Genomic DNA, 17,876 nt, shown 5'->3' with positions numbered 1-17,876 from the left:
TGGAACAATATCGCTGTACCCGACTCGTATGGAAATGAACGTGATCGTGTGTATTTTATATCCTTTGCAATCGACCGATGCTTAGCCACTTAGCAACTTCTGCTGCTTAAGCTTGATTCTATAGAAACTACTTGTCCTTTAGTACAGTGCAAAACTGCTAGATATTTGAAAAACGAGCAAAAATATATCAGGTTTATATCGTGGTATACCGTTGAATGAAACAATAGTCAACATAAACAATTGTGCTTATTTATCATGTCTAGTCACGCCTGTATGGTGATGATCGTAGATACGTTCCTGATCATTCAGCAATTAATGCTAATAAGAAACTTTGCTATATTATCTGTAACCCTTCTTTTGTTCATTTTTAATTTGCTTGCAGTTAGCTGAGAGTGCTGGATAAGAGCGCCTGTTCCCGAGTTCATACAGGCGCCCTGTCAATGGCTCAGTGTAATACATCGCAGTCTTCGTGGAGGCGGCGGAGCCGGCCCCCACTATCTCTAGCAACAACCGTAACCCTCATTTTGGGTCTCTTCACCGCCTGTTCGTCTTCTTCTTCTTCAGCAGAGCCTCACAAAGGCCACGTGCGCCTTAGTCGCAAGTCAGGAATTCCCGATACCACGGCATTTGCTGGCTACATATTTAACTACACTCTGCCAGACGATATATTCAATGGAGAAGTGCATCACTATGACGTAAGTGTAGCTAGTTATTGAATTATTTAAAAATGTATTGCTTTTGTATTTTTCAATTTGATCAAAAAAACCTAATAGACATAAAATTATTGCAAACTGAAGAAACGGTGAACATCAGTGATTCAAGTAGCATTCATTATTCTCAGACGCTTTCTTGTTTTCGTTTTTCCCATACGTCTCACTATTCCTTTTCTTCTTTTTTATCAAACCGGTTGCATGCTTTTTCTTAGATTCTTTTGGCGTCCAGTCTGTTATCGTACATAATCATCTTTGGAATCTTTTTTTTTGTTTAAATATCGAAATTATCGCATTTTGGCAAAGAGTGCGTCGATTGAAAGGCACACATTTCGATGTAGATCATAATATGGACAAGAGAACGCAACAGTTTGAAGAAAAAAAAGAAAGAAAAAATAATAACAGATTATTTATGGCCATCAGTAAACGAATCATCGCAAAGAACGATAATTAACAAAAACGGATATTCCTCATTAAGATGTTTCACTGTATAGAAAGCTCTAGGCTTTTATTGCCACCATAATATATATATCTTTTATATAAACGTCTTTAACAATATATGTATGGTGCATGCGGGATATATGTGGCTTTTGAATTTTGCCGCCGCTGTTGCCGTGACTTGTATGGACGCGTTATGCGTTGCAGGTAACAGAGGCCGGAGACATTCGTCTGCCCGGGTGGCTGCAGTTCGACCCTAAGAACCGCAGACTGGTCGGACTACCCGACACGGCGGATGAGGGCAAGGTGTACATTTGCGTCAAGGCGTATGGCTTTGGCACGCGGCACCAGGGCAACTCACTCGATGAGCAGTCTGTCAGCGATGAAAAGTCGACGCAATTCAAGGACATTTTCTCGATTGAGGTCTTGTCCGGCAAGCCTAAGGATCCGCACTGCCGTTTTGAGCCGCGCATGACGCTTATGGTTGATGCCGATTTGCACTTTCTTCCACTTGAGAGTAAAATTGAGATGACGTGCGCGTTGGCCAATTGCCTGGGCGTCCCACTTGATGGGCTTCGGCTATTGGCAATGCCACAGAGCAACTCACCGCTATACCCGCAATTACACGACGACTCGCACCTTCGCTCAGGTGCAGGTGATGGCCATAAGCGCACAAAGGCCGGTATCCAGTTCGAGTGGGCCATGGCCTCGGACTGCGAAGGTCGTCTGGCGGCTGAAGCTGATGATCAAATTCAGCTGGTAGAAACGGCCGCCAAAGATGGAACATTGCGTCATCTCCTGCGCCATCGCGTGCTTGGCTGGCACGTCCGCGGCACCTCGCTAGGTGGCACTCAAGTGTCTGGCTTCTCGATCATGAGGCAGAGGAGAGACATGGACGTGAGTCACACGCCCATGCCTGGCAGTAAGTATTTTATGTTCTGTAGTTTTACATTGTACATACAGAAGAGGGCCGTTAAAGTAATCGGCTTCCTACGATCGTATATGTATTGAGGTTAGTTTTAAGAGTGTGCCAGGACTCAGAAACTCCAGTAGTATATGTCTTAGCGAGCATTGCACTTCTTTAGACATAGTCAAAAGCAACTCCCGAGATGACCAAGTGTGAAAGGCATTGTCGCTGGTGTCAAGCTTCTTCATGTAAATTAGAAAAATTAGCCATAATGAAAAAGTAAAATGACCCACAAGAGAAACATTTTTACTCTATTATCACAAAAATAAAACTGGTAATCATGATTAATTGATGGAGCTGTAATTACAAAGTAAAGAACAATATCGGCCTGCTGTAGCAGTTATTGGTTCTCGAAAATCACGAGAGTAGTTTTTTTATTGTCCACTCGGTGAACCTACATCGCATCATCCTCTTTGAACACTTTGTAACCCAATTTTTTGCGGCGCCCAAAAAACACACTTGTTAATTTTTTTACATAAAAGCGAATACTTGAGGTTTATAAGCTAATATCTTAATCGATTAAAATTGAAGGTTTGCAGTATGGTTATCGTTGTAAACCTCTTTTACGGGTACGTCTGTTTCAATGCCAAATTATGTTCTATAACGAGAATAAGATTAACAAAAGTATTTTATGTGGGTCGGTGTATGAGCGCCTGAACAACGGGAAAATAAATTTAGTGATTCTTGGTGTGTAGGCTTAGCTTGATGAAGAAACTCTGAACTTGCGAACCCGCTGCTTGGAACAACTTAGTTTAGTACAAAAAATACGCGTATGGTGCAGTTTATTAGATAGCATGGCTATTATTATGTCTATTAGCTGTTGTATTTTGTTATTATTACCATAACATAGGTTGAGTGGCTACAGTCACCCGGACTCAATAATACCTCATATACAAATAGAACGAAGTTAATATCTCTGTTTAATTTGTGTACGTTGCAGTCGTGATGCCGACGGCCACGGTGACTAACGATTTCGATTGGGATACCTCTGCTTCACCGGACATCCGCATTGTGCCTAGCATGTCGTCGCCGGAGGTGGATCCCAGCTCGCGGGCGCCACACATGCGCCCCCAGCCCATCCCTACAAGACGACACCCCGAATATGACCCCATTCACATTACACCTTCGGTTACCCTACACTCAATGTTACCCAGCTATGTTCACTCCACGCCTGCATTGCCACTTCCTCGTCCTTCGTTCACTTATGTAACTAACGTTGACTCGGTGCCTACAATTACGCCGGTCATCGAACCCTCATCAACCTTCCCCTACTCGGCGCCCAGCCCGACCGAAACGTTTGACAGGCCTCCGGTGCCACCTTCGTCAGGCTCTATACCGGAACCGCCGCCGCCCACCGTCAACAACAAGCCCGTGGTGAATAAGCGAATCAAGAAGCTCGTCATGACAGCTGGAGCAATCTTTACGTACAAGATTCCGGCTGAAACGTTTATCGACGAGGAAGATGGCGATACCAGAGGTTTAGCCTTAGAGCTGAACAACATGAATGGCCAGCCTGTCGGCAGCAACTCGTTCATTCAGCTGGACAAAATAAACCAAACACTATATGCGCTTCCGCTGAGTGACCATACCGGAAAGTACAACTACCTTCTAAAGGCATACGACAGCGCTGGCGAAAGCGTCACCGAGACATTTGAAGTGAACGTTTGGCAGCACCCAGGGGAAAGGAATTTCCATCACAAGTTCAAAATGTCAGTTCAACCCCGAGGTGACTGGGACTGGAGCATTGGATGGCCGATGGACGTCGTGCGAGTCCTATCCGAATATTTTGGCGATGGTCAGGAACACAAGATCACAATCACCGGCATTGTGAAGGAAACGCATACGATCTCATGGACAAATAGCACCCTGCCGGCGTCACCTTGCCCGCGCGAGACACTTAAACAGATTGAGAAAAAGCTCAATAAGGAATCAGGTGAGCCGCGAGGTGTGCTAATAAAACTAATGCAAGTTAAGGAGATCACCATCGTCCATATATCGCTTGAGATGCTTCGCCTCTGCAAGACGCCAGCGAGCACAGGGACGCCGGCGGAGGGAAACGCGCCACCTGTACGACGTAACAGTATAGGTGAGCTCCAAGCAACAGCTGGACGAATTTTTCAGTACAAGATACCGGAAGATATCTTCTACGATTTCGACGACGGGAACACACGATACCTTTCACTGCATCTGCGTAACATCAACGGTGAGAGTGTCACGCCACAGTCGTGGCTGCAGTTTAATGCTAAAACACAGGAGCTGTCCGGCCTGCCTGAGGCGAACGATCTTGGCCGCTCCGAATACATCATGAGCGCTGCGGACAAACTCGGACAGGAGGCAAACGACGTGTTTTCTCTCGACGTTAAAAAGCCAGAATTTGAAAAACACCCCGTGGAATTCTCGATTCAGCTCGAGGAGAAGTATGAAGAGTTCAGGAAGAATGCCTCAAAGAAAGTCCTCGTGGCCTGGAAGCTGGCCAGGCTATACTTCGATCCTGACCCAAGCAAGATTACTGTCACTAGCATCACGAACGGTTCAGTGGTCTACTCATGGACCAACAACACTTTGGCCACTGAGCGCTGCCCAACGGACAGCATCCAGGCCTTGAGCGCTAAGCTAATCGAGCAGCTTCCTCAGCAACAGGCAAACGCAAGTCACATCGCCCGGATGCTCGTGGATACGATGTGGCCTGATTTCCGGGTGTTGAAGGCAGATGTTCGCCCGCTCGGCGCGTGCCTGGGCGCAGGCGGCGTGCCGCCCTCCACCGGGATCTCGCCGCCTTTGGTACCACCCATCCACCCAGGTCAACAACCCGAGGACGACGATGTCTACGTGACAACTGTCATTCCCGCACTTGTCATCATTGTGATGCTCATCATGGCTACTGCCGTAGCTTGCTGCTTGTACAGCAAACGCCGCAGGGGCAGGCTCAGCATGCATGATCACTCATTTTACCATAAAGGTGTGTAAACAAAAACATCCACTGATACATAAGACGAACGAATACATCTTAATAAGTAGACTATGATAGCTACTTAGTAGTAGGCTATCTGCATCTATGGTTGTAGGTACGTTTGGTAAACTATTAATTCCTAGCATAATTCAATATTAGATGATCCTAGGATTGCCTAGAACGGCTAAATTGTATATTGAAAACGAATGAGTAACTTTGGCCTTATCGTTCTTGCATGTAGGAATTCCGATTATCTTATCCGAGGAGCTCGAAGACAGGCCGCACATGGGCAATTCGGGTGGCAAGCAGCCAGCCATCATGCACGAGGAACGGCCGCCCCTCTCCCGAGATGCCATGGCGCCCCTTCTCGGTAATCAGGGACCAGTACACCATCGCGCCAATGAACCTTACCAACAGCCAGCGCCGCCCTATCCGGGCGGTTTGGTCGGCGCTAGGTCCAGCCAACCTCGGGTAACGCCCAACTATCGTAATCCACCCCCTTACGTGCCACATGTACCTCCGTAATGAGTTGGGTCTTGAATTGATTTTACCCTGCTTTTGTATTTTATATAATGTAATGAAATAATAAATGGCGAAATACATATTATACAGGTGCCGCCACAGATCTTCCCTAAGATAGGCATACACGATTGCTTTAAGGTTCATACAATACAGGAGAGCGCAATATAATGGTTTACACTATACAGACGTTAGTTAGTGATTTAACAGTGTAGCAACACACGTCTACTTCTCTGCCAAAGAGTACCTATCATGAATATGTATAAGCAGTGAGAATACACCTAACGGAAAACATACGGTTGTTAATCGTTTTGTTTCGTTAACGGCAGCCGAAGTAGCTACGGCTTCAATAATGATCAGCAGCATCATCATACCAAGCAATATTTATTGTTAGCTCACTAGTGATTTTTCAGATTCAATTAGATTTGTAACCCAATTTTTCCAGTGTTAATAGATATGCTTTTCGTATCCACAGACGTTCAGCGCGTCAAGAACTAATAATTCCATCAGTATCAGGTCATTTATAAAAGTAGCTGCAGTAAGAGTAACCTGAAAAGCAGACATCTTTAGTCTAGCCACTGTTCTCGCATCACTTCACCCCAAAATTTATCCTAAAATTTATTGCATCGCCAACTTCTGGAGTCTAATTGTAATAGCTTTAGCTTTGCCAGCCAGTCAAAGTGTAAGAACTACGGAGAGTACAGGAAGACAAGGCGAAATCGCCTTGCATCACCGAGTGATAAAAACACTGAAGATGATCTGTGAAGTGGATTGAAGATATATACATAACGATTATAATGCGGTTCCGGTATACAAATTCGCACAAGCATTCGCAGAGCCACAAAGGGCATGTACACACACACACACACACACACACACACACACACACACACACAAACACACACACACACACACACACACACACACACACACACACACACACACACACACACACAGACACACACACACACACACACGCGCACACGCGCGGAGCTAACCCTTCGCGTAGGTCACGAGCAGTTACAAACACAGCGGCACTCAGAAGTACCACCAAAATAAGACGACTGTTACATTTATCGGCGCGTTTTTCTCTTGAAGTTAATTTGGTTCGACGTTTGAAGGGATGCGCTTGTTTTTACGTCCGTACCGATATAGGCAGTTAGACTTAGGCTACACGCTTGGAAGTGAGTGATCTTTCTTCGTTGGAGCTTGGCCCTGCAAATGCGATGGGAAACCGCCGTGCAGGATAAGCCGAAATCACATTTATAGTGCTGCTACTACTACAGCGTGAACAATTTATGAGGACGATGACAGTTATTAATACAATGGACAACAACAATAACTTTACTAAAATATCGAAAAAATGGCAGGCAGCACGAGAGTTAAGCAATAATAGCAACACAGTAGTAGGTCTCTCTCTCTATTAGGTAACGCCGTTTCAACATGAATCTATGGAGGTGGTAAGCACCTGTAGGAACAGCCATGCAGCAGATGCGCCAGCCTAGGCCTGTTGAAGGTCCTTTGGAGTGGAGGATCCCGGAAGAAGGCCCTTCGGGCTGTTGCTGCCGTATTCGTCTGACTCGTGGCAACATACTATGGTAGGACATACGCACACGTGCACTAAACGAGCGAACATCAAGAGGAAGAGCATATGAAAGTTGCACTACGGGTAGCGATGATGCTAATAGATCAATAATCAACTGTTTATTGAGCTCGAGAGAAGACCAAAGAGGAACGCTACTTGGGGTCACCGGACGGAAACTACCGGGGTTGGAAATACGCTGACGGCTAATATTGAAAGAAATTCTAATTGCAATCTTGTAACTGATTAATTTATACAATCTTGCGATTCAAGTTAGTAGAAAAAAAAGCCATAACAAAGAACGAAACATTATAACTTTGGCTTACTGTTTGAAAATTTATGCGATATAAGGACTTGATAATGAATGGCTGTTGAGGAGAGTGTCGTACACAGCAAAAACGTATCGCCGTGAGGTGACAAGCGTTCGATAACAGGGAAAATGAATAGTAGTTAACGCTGCCTTCGCGAGTTTTAAGCAATCAGCCAATAATATATTACTCAGTTTGATCTCTAGTTAGGGTATATAAGAAATTATTCGGTTATATATATGGCGATCAAAAGTGGCTTCCGTGCTGATGGAACAAGACGACAGATGCTGACGTAGCGTATCAAGCCCCCCCCACATTCTAGACACAAGATAAATTCGACGGAATTCAGAATTACTGATACTTGGAAACAAATTCATTTATCTGACTGAGTAGACTGAGTGAACACATAAACAGTGTGAAATAGGCTGTGAATGTAAGCAAATTTCAACCCACTGTTACCCTAAGCTACTGTGCAATAGAGATTGCGCAAGAAAGCAGCTCTGTGATGACATTATATAGTTAACTAAACGCATATATCTATATACATTGTGAAAGACTCTCATATGGATTATATGGATATAATGCTACTTGGGTTGGATGTTGATCTTCACGACAAAACTAAAGTCCTACAACGTGGGGGTAGTAGCATGCCACTCGGTAAATGTCGTAAAGTTTAATAAGAAATATTTACCAAATACAAACACACAGGTGTACATTCACTCGAATCACCTGATCTTTACGGGCGTTTTGCTCTCTTCGGACAGCCAAATATTCAATATAAAAAGGTCACAACCATTTGCTTGTAGCATTAATTGGTGCATTTTCGGCCCTTTGGATATGACTAAGTTATTTGTTATTAAAGTTACGCCAAATGGCTATCATCCACACGGATTAGACGGTCGTCTAAAGACGGCTTTCTGACTTTGGCCTAAGTTTCCATGAAGAATACTATACCAACAACTGTTGCCTAAGCCCTGTGGCCGAAAAGCCCTTTATAGCTTGTAAATAGCCACTGCTAATGTAGGTATAGATTCAAAACGAAGCTATACAGAGATATTTGGAATAAGATTGGCTTTCGCCAAGTCATATATAATAATGATGATAGTAATTATATACTAAAAAAAAAAAATATATATATATATATATATATATAACGATTTTTGTTACAAGTAATTTATGGATTTGTGTCGCAGAAGTGGATGCGTTCGTGCTTTTGCGTTATGTTGTTCTACTGTCAATGTAGTAGAGTACACTAATTACAATCACCAGAATGCGGAAAGACCTATGGAAATGGTACGGGAGGCAGAACGACGTCGAGTATCTTCACAAGCAAACAATGCTTCATGCGGCGAGCTACAGCGTTCCTCATGCTCATGGCTTCGCTGTGGAAACCATGGACGCGCAGCGAACACATGAGACCCGAGAAAAACGAAGACGATACACATCATACATATATGAATATACATATACGAGTATATATATATATATACATAGTGTAGGATCAATAGATGCTAGAAAGCTAAGCAAAAACCAATAACAATTAAATAATATTCTATTAAATATAAATATTAACGATGGTAATGATGGTAGCGATGAGGGAAAACAGGAAAAAACAAAGGTCCCGCAACGATAAATATGATGCGAAAATAGATGAAGGTCGCGCGACTATGGGCCGGCTGCTAACTGTGCCCGTGCCAGCCCGCGCTCAGCCTCCCGGTACCTTATACCCTATTAGTCATGGAAAACAGTTAGTGTTAGGAAAGGGCAAACGACAGAAGAAGATGAGTATCTGATGCTGGGATTATTGCCATTATGATGTTAGAGCAGAACAACAGCAACAAAGATAGATAACTCGTGCGCGAAGGACGGATATTGAAATTAATGAGGGCAATAATGAGCGCAAGAAGGAAAACAGAGCCTGAGCGAATAAATGCTGATCCTGATGAGTGAGTGACGACACTGAGTAGATGGAAGTGTTCACGCTTGACTAAGATGCGCTCAATGAAAGTATGCCGGAGCATATATCTATTTCCGTCTGTGTGAACGAGTCACAGTAGTAAATAAGGTCAGCTGGGACCTGCAGGAGGAAACGATGACCAACCCTAAGGATACTACACACGATCAATACGGAAAACGATGAGAAGGCTCAGCAAGTATACGCAGAAAGTCAAATGCCTATCACACCGAAAATACCTATCTTCTAACGGTGTGCGCAAACGACTTAGGTCAGATTTATAATAATGATGCAGCAAATCAGAAAGCAAACAAGACTATGGAACAATGATATAACAAAGGTGATGTAACTTATCATAAATATCACGGCGGTGTAGTAGATGTCTACATCGTGTGACCGAAGTTTGTCAACGATAAAGGTCAGATCTTGCTGGATTTTCGTCCGCTGCCCATTAGGTGAGCAGGACAGCTTTTTGTTCAAACGAAAGCCAGAGTAGGCAGGAGAAAATACCGAGATGATTGAGCGTGCCTGGACGATCCATGCGACCGCTTATATTCTGTACTAAACATCACAGATAATGACAGCAACAATGATTATGGCAATAGCTGTTAGTTATGCTAATGAAAATAGTGGTAATCATAAAAAAAGGGCATAGTGACACAAGGCCCATGGGCAGTTGTTACCTATAATATAGGAGGATATATATATAGTGTTGAGATTTGCGATGTGATGGTGGTATTGAACTATCGACATAACCGTTTACAATAGAAACTGTGCCACTGCAGTTCTTCGCCAGCGGCGACGATTGAAACTGCAAAGATGGCAGTAAGCATAACACGGCAATGATCACAATATACGATAAACAACCAGAAAAACAATAGTGACACGTTTTTTTGCGGTATGTTATTAGGACAATTTAAGGACGTTAACAACGAAGGGTGGGTGGTGTTGTGTTTTTCCACATCCGTATAGTTATCTGTTGTCTAATAGAGAACACACGGTAACATAACAACAATTATTGTGAGCATTATTACAGAGACGGCAAAGATAACAACAGCAGAACATTTCCATGATAAACATAAATACTAATAACAATTAGGCTTTTCTATTTTTTTACTTGCCGTCGGCTATGTGTCGGCGAAACACCGAGATGAACTGGTAGCCTTACTATGTTAGTTATTAAGAAGGAAAAAGATACGATGATACCATTAGAAACAGACTCAAAATAGACAGAGTTATTCAGTATGGAACTGAAAGAGATAGCAACAGCGGGAATGACTGCAAAAACAATAACATGTCGAAAATAGACAACAGGTAATAACGATAATTACTATCATAGTTATAATAGCATCACGAATATGAAACAAATTGTAAGATAATTAATAAAAGTAGCAAACAGTAAGTACTTGTCACAGGACGATTAGACAAAAGTGCGCGTATGTCTGTCCGATTGGCTTACTATAGACGGGCGGTCATCGGTAATGATGGCCAATTGGTCTGTATGCTAAATAGAAGAAACTGTAAAGTTATAAAAAAAAAAAAAGAGGATGTCGACACTTATTTTCTTGTTGTTTCGCAAGTAAACGACTCAATGGATGCAAGTTCTATTAGTTGTAACTTCGTCATATTCGACTGGATTTTATGCATTTGCGCCTTTATTCTGCATGTTGCCGATACCCCATGACAAGTTACCTAAACAATCGACTACTTCTACAAACAAAAAAACATATCACGAAAATACGACGATCAAGCGTATGGCTAATCGGGATCAGTTAATATGGCTACTTTACGGGAACTGCAATAGAAACGTGTTAGTTTCATTAGCAACCCAACAACAACAACAACAAAATATTCATTAGTTAACTTGATCAGCATGATGAAAGTTTAATTATGATTATCATATACGGCACGATTACCGCTCTATCGTACTACGCTACGGTGTGACAACCCAAGTTCCTTACTTAAAGTCGATTTATATCTACATCTACTTATTAAGGCGATGATGCAGTAATACACGTATAAATGATAATGGCAGGACAAGCGAATTTTTCTGAAAACATTGTGGATTGTTCTGGAGTGTGTTTCGTGGCGTTACTATCCCTGTTCGATGGCACCCCGTCCCAATTTTTCCTAGTTCGGTTCCTTGGCTTACCCTATCGCTACTTATTGCTCTAGTGTCCTTTGTCAATGACAACACATACTGTATTCTGCGAGTGGGTGATGATAATGGCAAGTTCACTGGACTGTCTAGATAACTAGCCACAATATTGTTGATATTGCATTATCTATAATTAGCTCTATTGAACGATTCTGGATAGACAACGACGATAGTTGTCAGAGCGAAGTGTTTTTGAGCAGCATAATGATTTTACGTGGCTCTGGTCGCACAGCGTGACAAATAAAAGTGAAGTAGTTGTACGTTGCAAGCCTCACAGGCTGTGAGTCACCCCGTCTTATCACATAACACTTCTTGTACTAGTTATCGTTCCATTCCTCCTCTGGACAAAAACGAACACATGCGACTGTTTATTTTCCTCCGTATGCTATATCAATCGGTCTTCACTACCTAGTTGAGCCCTAATGACATGTGCTATCATGGTTAGAACGTCCGCAGGGTCCGTTTTGCTCCGTCTGTTAGTCTTCACGTAATTAGATTTCTACGTTGCTGTATGCCGAGACTATATAACCTTGAATGACGGCTGAAATCAGCCTCACCTAGAATTTTGAACTTGGGATCAATAAAATTTCGGGGCGGGCCGACCTCTCCTGTTTCATCGACAGCCATCACCGATACACGTCGAGCCTCTGCAGTACTGGTGATGATAGTTTAATTAATAACTACAACGGATGTACTATACGAATAATAATCATAGTATTCTATAATGGTTGGTTGAGATTCATCGTTTGCCTGCGACTCCCCTCGCCTTGTTTGCCCCTCAACATATATATATACATATAAATGTCCAAATGGGGTTTGACAACGCTGACTAACCGAGTAAATAGCCAAGTATACAGTCTATTCATTCATAGGTACACTCACGATCATCTCATCGTGCTCGGTTGACTAATGTTTTTTTTTTATATAATTATTGCCCGATACTATCGCATGGGTTTCCTGCTGATATTTACGTGTCTCAAAAGTTCACCTAAGGTCTTTCTTTCGTCCTGATTTACGTAGCTTTGTAAAAATAAAAATAAATATTATTTTGAGGTTTAGCAGCAATTGGGAAGTTGCATTGGCGCTCAATTCAAAGCCAATGATTATATTTGCATAAGCCGAATTTATAAATAGTGTTATCTTGTATCCAAGCCAGATAAGTATATGTTGAAGTGGAATTTGCATTTTGGAAAGTTTCTTTATATATATATATATATATATGTGTCACTTTAGAGTGTCGTCCACTTCTGTGCGGACCATGAGGATCATATTATGCATAACCTACGGATCATAAACCCATATTATCATCGTTCTTACCAGCAGATAGCATGTAGCGACTGGTAAAGCCTTTATAACGTCGAATGTGAAGTATCGACAAAAAAAAAGTAGCGATAGTGTTATATTAATTTTAATAACTTTTGCGCATGCAAAACTCAAAAACGTCCGACCATCGACATATGCACATCAGTGATACCTTCCGTTAATCCATACCTAGGCAGAGCTCCTGCTCTTCAATAATACTTTGCAGGATGATTCAGGCCATATTCCTGACAAATTAACTGCTACACACGTTTGTGGTATCAGTCTCTTAAAACTTTATAATAATGCTAAGCGTGAATAAGTTCTAAACCATAATTGAACTGAACGCGTTGCTTGTTTGTGTGTCTGGATTGGAGGTGTCTCCCGTATATCAATCAGTACATTAACGATATTGAGAATACAGATTTTCAATTCGAGGACGGGGTGCGCGCATTCCTAGGGGCATCCACAAACAGACCATCAACTATCTAGAATTAAGCCATGGTCCGATAGGTATCGAGTGCAAGAGAAACACAAAGCAACAAATGGATCTTAGAAAGCCTGTAGTACATTAAGTGAGACTTACGAAGAACTCAGAAAATGTTGTAATAACAAATAACGGACACTGCCCTCAAATCTGAAAACTACGCTGATCTGTCAGACCACGCCGTGCGGGGCATGACTCTGCATCATCATCATCATCACACGTCATCGAATCATCCAAGCAGGCAACAAGATAGTGATGATGCAAGAACGATGGGCTGGCCAGAAAAGTGACGACGATTATGACGGTAATTGATGCGTTCTCACAATATCGTTTTGTAGTTTACCGTCCCGGACAGAACTTACGTCTCGATTAGTGACAGAAACATAAACGCCTTGATAGCGAACGTGACGCAGGCATTGAGAATAGCAGACGACAGTACACGATAAAACACGTCAACATTCATAATAGTGGTACTAAACGTAGATCCGAAAGCATACTAACATTGAACACGGGTGCGTGGTAAACAAAGAAACGGAAGAATCCAAAGGGCGAACAGCGTTAGCACGGGGCGGGCAGAGACAGAGAGAGACAGAGAGAGAGAGAGAGAGAGAGAGAGAGAGAGAGAGAGAGATAGTACGAGTAAATAAAAAGGACAAGTTCAAGCGAGAGAGAGAGAGAGAAACATAAGTTACTATTACGAACATTGTGGTGGTGGTTATTGATTTAGTGACATTTTCTAATTATATTTGCGATGGACGAGAGAAAAATGCTATACAAAAAAGATGATTTCCGTGTAAGCATGCCACGATGACGTCAACGATAACTAAGTATATAATAATAATAATAATAATGTGTTCCGCATTGATAATTGATCGTATCACGACTCTTTTCTCTTTGTGTACATTTCCCGATATACTAAAACAAGTTAAATAAATCGTTTTCTTGATAATTAAAGGAGCAGAGTTGTTTTGATCTCTTCTTAACATTTTACATGTGTAAGAGGTTAGCATAGTATTGCATTCTTTAACACAGTAGATCTGGAACTCCGCATCAAAACACACTATTGATATCATAGGAATCTCATATATATATATACACACGTTGATAGAAAACGGAGGAGAAGTGATACATCTATTGAGTAGAAATAACGTATAATAAATAAGAAAAGGCATTTAGAACTATATTAGCTATCGTATGACATGTTGTCTCATATTTACTTTTGTAGCACTATCCAACTTTGATTTCATGAGAGGTATCACGTTCAGGCCTTCTCAATTTAGGTGGCACAGATATTTTCGCAGAAGCCCATGCTTTCGCGATAACTATCAACGCCACCTATAGGCAATTAAATAAGTTAAATAACGTACAACAAAATGTTCAAAACTACTTCTACTGACAATGGTTTCTATCGCCTCACAATACAAAACGTAGCTTAATCTTTAGGAGGTCACTCCAGAGTGGCGGTATCTGCGGGGGATAGAAACGAACGGGACAAAGGTCAGAAACAGATAATGTCATTATTCTAGGCGATAATGATCGCACCGTTATCGCATGTTATTGTGCGACTACCGGTGACGATTAGCGATGTCGAAAACCTGATATTTTATGAGGCTTGACTGAAGTCAGCCAATTTGATTCTGTGTGCGAGCCCTTGGCCTCCCAGCCCTTTCCCTCAGACGTCAATTGATTCAATCGGGTCGGTGTGACGAAATATTCGGGGGGCCTGAACCAGCCGTGGGTCATAACTATTGACGCTCACTGCCTCGATTACTATACCACCACTGCGACAGTCTTCGTAAATTTTGAAACTTTAATAAGTAAAATGTCGTTAATAATTGTATTTTGAGGTACGTGTACGCAAATTGTTTGTATGAAAAACGTGTGCAAATATGGCAATAAAATACTGTATGCGTAGATCAATAGTTGGCCTGCGTATGCCCTGCTTTTGTCCGACAACGCTTATTTTTGGTGTTGACGTTCATTGTTTTGTGCCAATAAGCATTTCGATATACTGTGTAGAATGCTTTTTCGAACACCGTCATACTGATTTCAGTTGTGAAAGCATGGCATGACCGCTTGTCTTTTCGATGGTTTTCTATATTATTCAGGTGAAAGTACTTGTTCTATTGTGCATTTTATATTTTAAGCTAATTTTAAAGCCCAATGAACTTGATCTATAAAGTTAAAATGATAATGATTTGGTTAAAATTTAGTTATAATCGTACTATATATAGGTGCACTTAGACTTGTTTTTCAGTACTTAAATGACACCTATGTTATTGGTAATGACAATTAATATGTGTTAGCTTAAATGCAAACGAAGCTCTGGTCGGATCCAAAGATGTATTCCAATAGTTTTGTATTGCCAAATAATTCTAGGATCATTTCCGTCCCCTTCCTTCCCTTCCACCTCCCCCGGCCGTGATAACCTGGCGGGTAACGAATTTGTCTGCTAACCGTGGCCGGGTATGGACGCATGGTTTGTTTCGTGCTGGGAGCCAGCTGTCTACTCGATGAAACGCCTAATGGCGATACTGGACGTAAAACTCGAAACATAGAGGATCTGAAAATAACTGGGAGAAGAAACGTTGGTACTTTTAGGAACAGTAGTTAATTTCGTAAACACCGAAAGCCTTCAAGACAACCGTGTCCTCCTGACGGTAAGCTTCTTGACAATCCTCAATTTTTTCATCATTTTAAGCCACAGTGAAGATAAGGAATTGTTGAAGGATAGACAAGCCTCCAGTGCTATTTCTTGTCGTGTTTTACGTAGGCTCTGTAGCTTTCTAAGCATAACTACAAGCGGTTAGCGCTTTATAGCATGAGATGCTGTGCCCCGCTCTGAACCTAGACTACCACGGTTATTCTCACTAGTAAGTTAGTCGCACGTAGGCTTATTTCAATATGTGTTTTTGGTTTTCACAGTAGTTCGAGTTTCTGCACTGTATGATAAAATGCAAAAAGATGTTTTGAAGGCAGTAAAATCTTACCTAAAATAATTTTTAAGAAAATAATTTTAAGAAGCATGACAGATCAATAAGTGGCACAGAGGTCGAGTTCAGGAAACCATACATGAAATGTATACAAGAAAAAATAATCTTGATTGTATTACGTGTAAAGGCCTTTAGGCGGTCCTGGATCAGCGAAGATCGCGAGTACGCGCATCAAGCGATCAGAATATGGTCCGTGCTTCCGTGCCCTTCGGAGCGTATGCAGCGTATGTTTCGTATGGTGTAAGTAAATTATTCTACGATGCTCTTCCTAGGAGCGGCCGTGCTTGCTTCAACGTGTCTAAATACATACGATGATGATGATAACGACCGTGTTTGATCCAACGGCTCGCGATCGCCGTCCCGTGATTACCGCCAATATTCTCTATATGGTGAATCAGATGGCGATGTTCCTGCGGCTTGAGAACAGCCCGTAGCAGCAATACCAGTTCATTCTTAAGTTTCAACCATCAAGCAGCTATAGCGTTCACGATATTTGCTCCGTTTGTTGTCTGCCTGCTTGTTGTTGCAACGTGGTCCATCATATCGTAGTGCAGTCAGAACCCCAACAGTTCCGACGCTGCCTTTCGTATCGTCGCTTCTCGCCATATTCTTCTGGCCTTGGCGTGGTCGGTGTCTTCCATGTCGGTGATCTGGCCCGAAACATCTGGCACCAAGGTTCGAGAGGGTTTGCCGCCTGGATCATAAGCGCATACTGCGTATCAAAGAACGACGAGCCACTATTGCCAGCACTACGATTATTGAAGATACAACTATTCGTCGTTGATAGGCAGCAGGACAAAGCACTGCCCAGCTGGCCGCAGCGCCTGGCAAATGCAGAAGGGAGAGAAGGCGCGCCATAGGAGAAGACCAACGCGTTCAGTGCCGCTTTCACATTCTACGAGAATATTCTCTATATCAAATTTTGTTCAGCTTAGACATTGGATTAAAACGCTTCTAAAACAACATACTATATGACATGCTATATTTTTAACAGTGCACTATTTGCCCCACCAACTCGACATTTGAAATAGCATTCTATTGGCAATGAAGAAGTTTTATGCATTTTCACAGTGAACACTATTTGGATTGATCGAAAAATTTCAGAATAAAGTTATGTTATGGGTCAACAGCAGAAAAAAAATCAGCTTATTTGTGACACACTGCGTTTCTAGAAGGATAACATCATTTCTCAATCATAATTTTAGCGCTCGTATTATTAATTGTATCACCGGCAGCACTAGCGCTGTACTGCCGTCACTAGCGCCGCACTGCATTTCGAAGCTCTAAGTACGACGGCAGTACAGCGCCTTTTCATGCCCTCAATTGGACATTGTGAAAATTCAACTTATAGAGGTCGGCTTAAGGAAGTATTTTAATGTTAAAACGCGATTTTTTCACCACTCTGAAGTGGTGAAGTTCCAACAAATTTTAGAGTATAAGATAACAATAGATAATGGAGCACTGACGGTTTATTTACTAGTGTATAGTAGAAAAAATAGAAAATCAAAAGG

General features: G+C 42.1%; 1 protein-coding gene and 1 long non-coding RNA gene across 5 annotated transcripts in view; both read left to right on the top strand.

The window, feature by feature from the left end:
• Positions 1 to 14,329, top strand: part of Dg (Dystroglycan) — a 57,189-nt gene extending 42,860 nt beyond the window's left edge. For all 4 annotated transcript variants that reach the window (XM_022795512.2, XM_022795516.2, XM_086984245.1 and 1 more), the window contains exons 2-5: positions 383 to 695; positions 1,356 to 2,070; positions 3,056 to 5,074; positions 5,307 to 14,329. In XM_022795512.2, the coding sequence (XP_022651247.1) occupies positions 441 to 695; positions 1,356 to 2,070; positions 3,056 to 5,074; positions 5,307 to 5,590 (3,273 nt within the window). In that variant the 5' untranslated portion in view covers positions 383 to 440 and the 3' untranslated portion in view covers positions 5,591 to 14,329. The remainder of the gene's footprint in view (positions 1 to 382; positions 696 to 1,355; positions 2,071 to 3,055; positions 5,075 to 5,306) is intronic.
• Positions 14,330 to 15,627: 1,298 nt separating this feature from the next.
• On the top strand, positions 15,628 to 17,482 carry LOC147756389 (uncharacterized). The gene is made up of 2 exons (XR_015324216.1): positions 15,628 to 16,032; positions 16,493 to 17,482. It is a non-coding gene; the product is annotated as an uncharacterized LOC147756389 (long non-coding RNA).
• Positions 17,483 to 17,876: the final 394 nt, after the last annotated feature.

This window comes from Varroa destructor, unplaced genomic scaffold, assembly GCF_002443255.2.
Source record: "Varroa destructor unplaced genomic scaffold, Vdes_3.0 BEIS01000003.1, whole genome shotgun sequence".
In the NCBI taxonomy this organism is placed as follows: domain Eukaryota; kingdom Metazoa; phylum Arthropoda; class Arachnida; order Mesostigmata; family Varroidae; genus Varroa; species Varroa destructor.
This window is presented reverse-complemented; position numbering and strand designations above follow the sequence as displayed.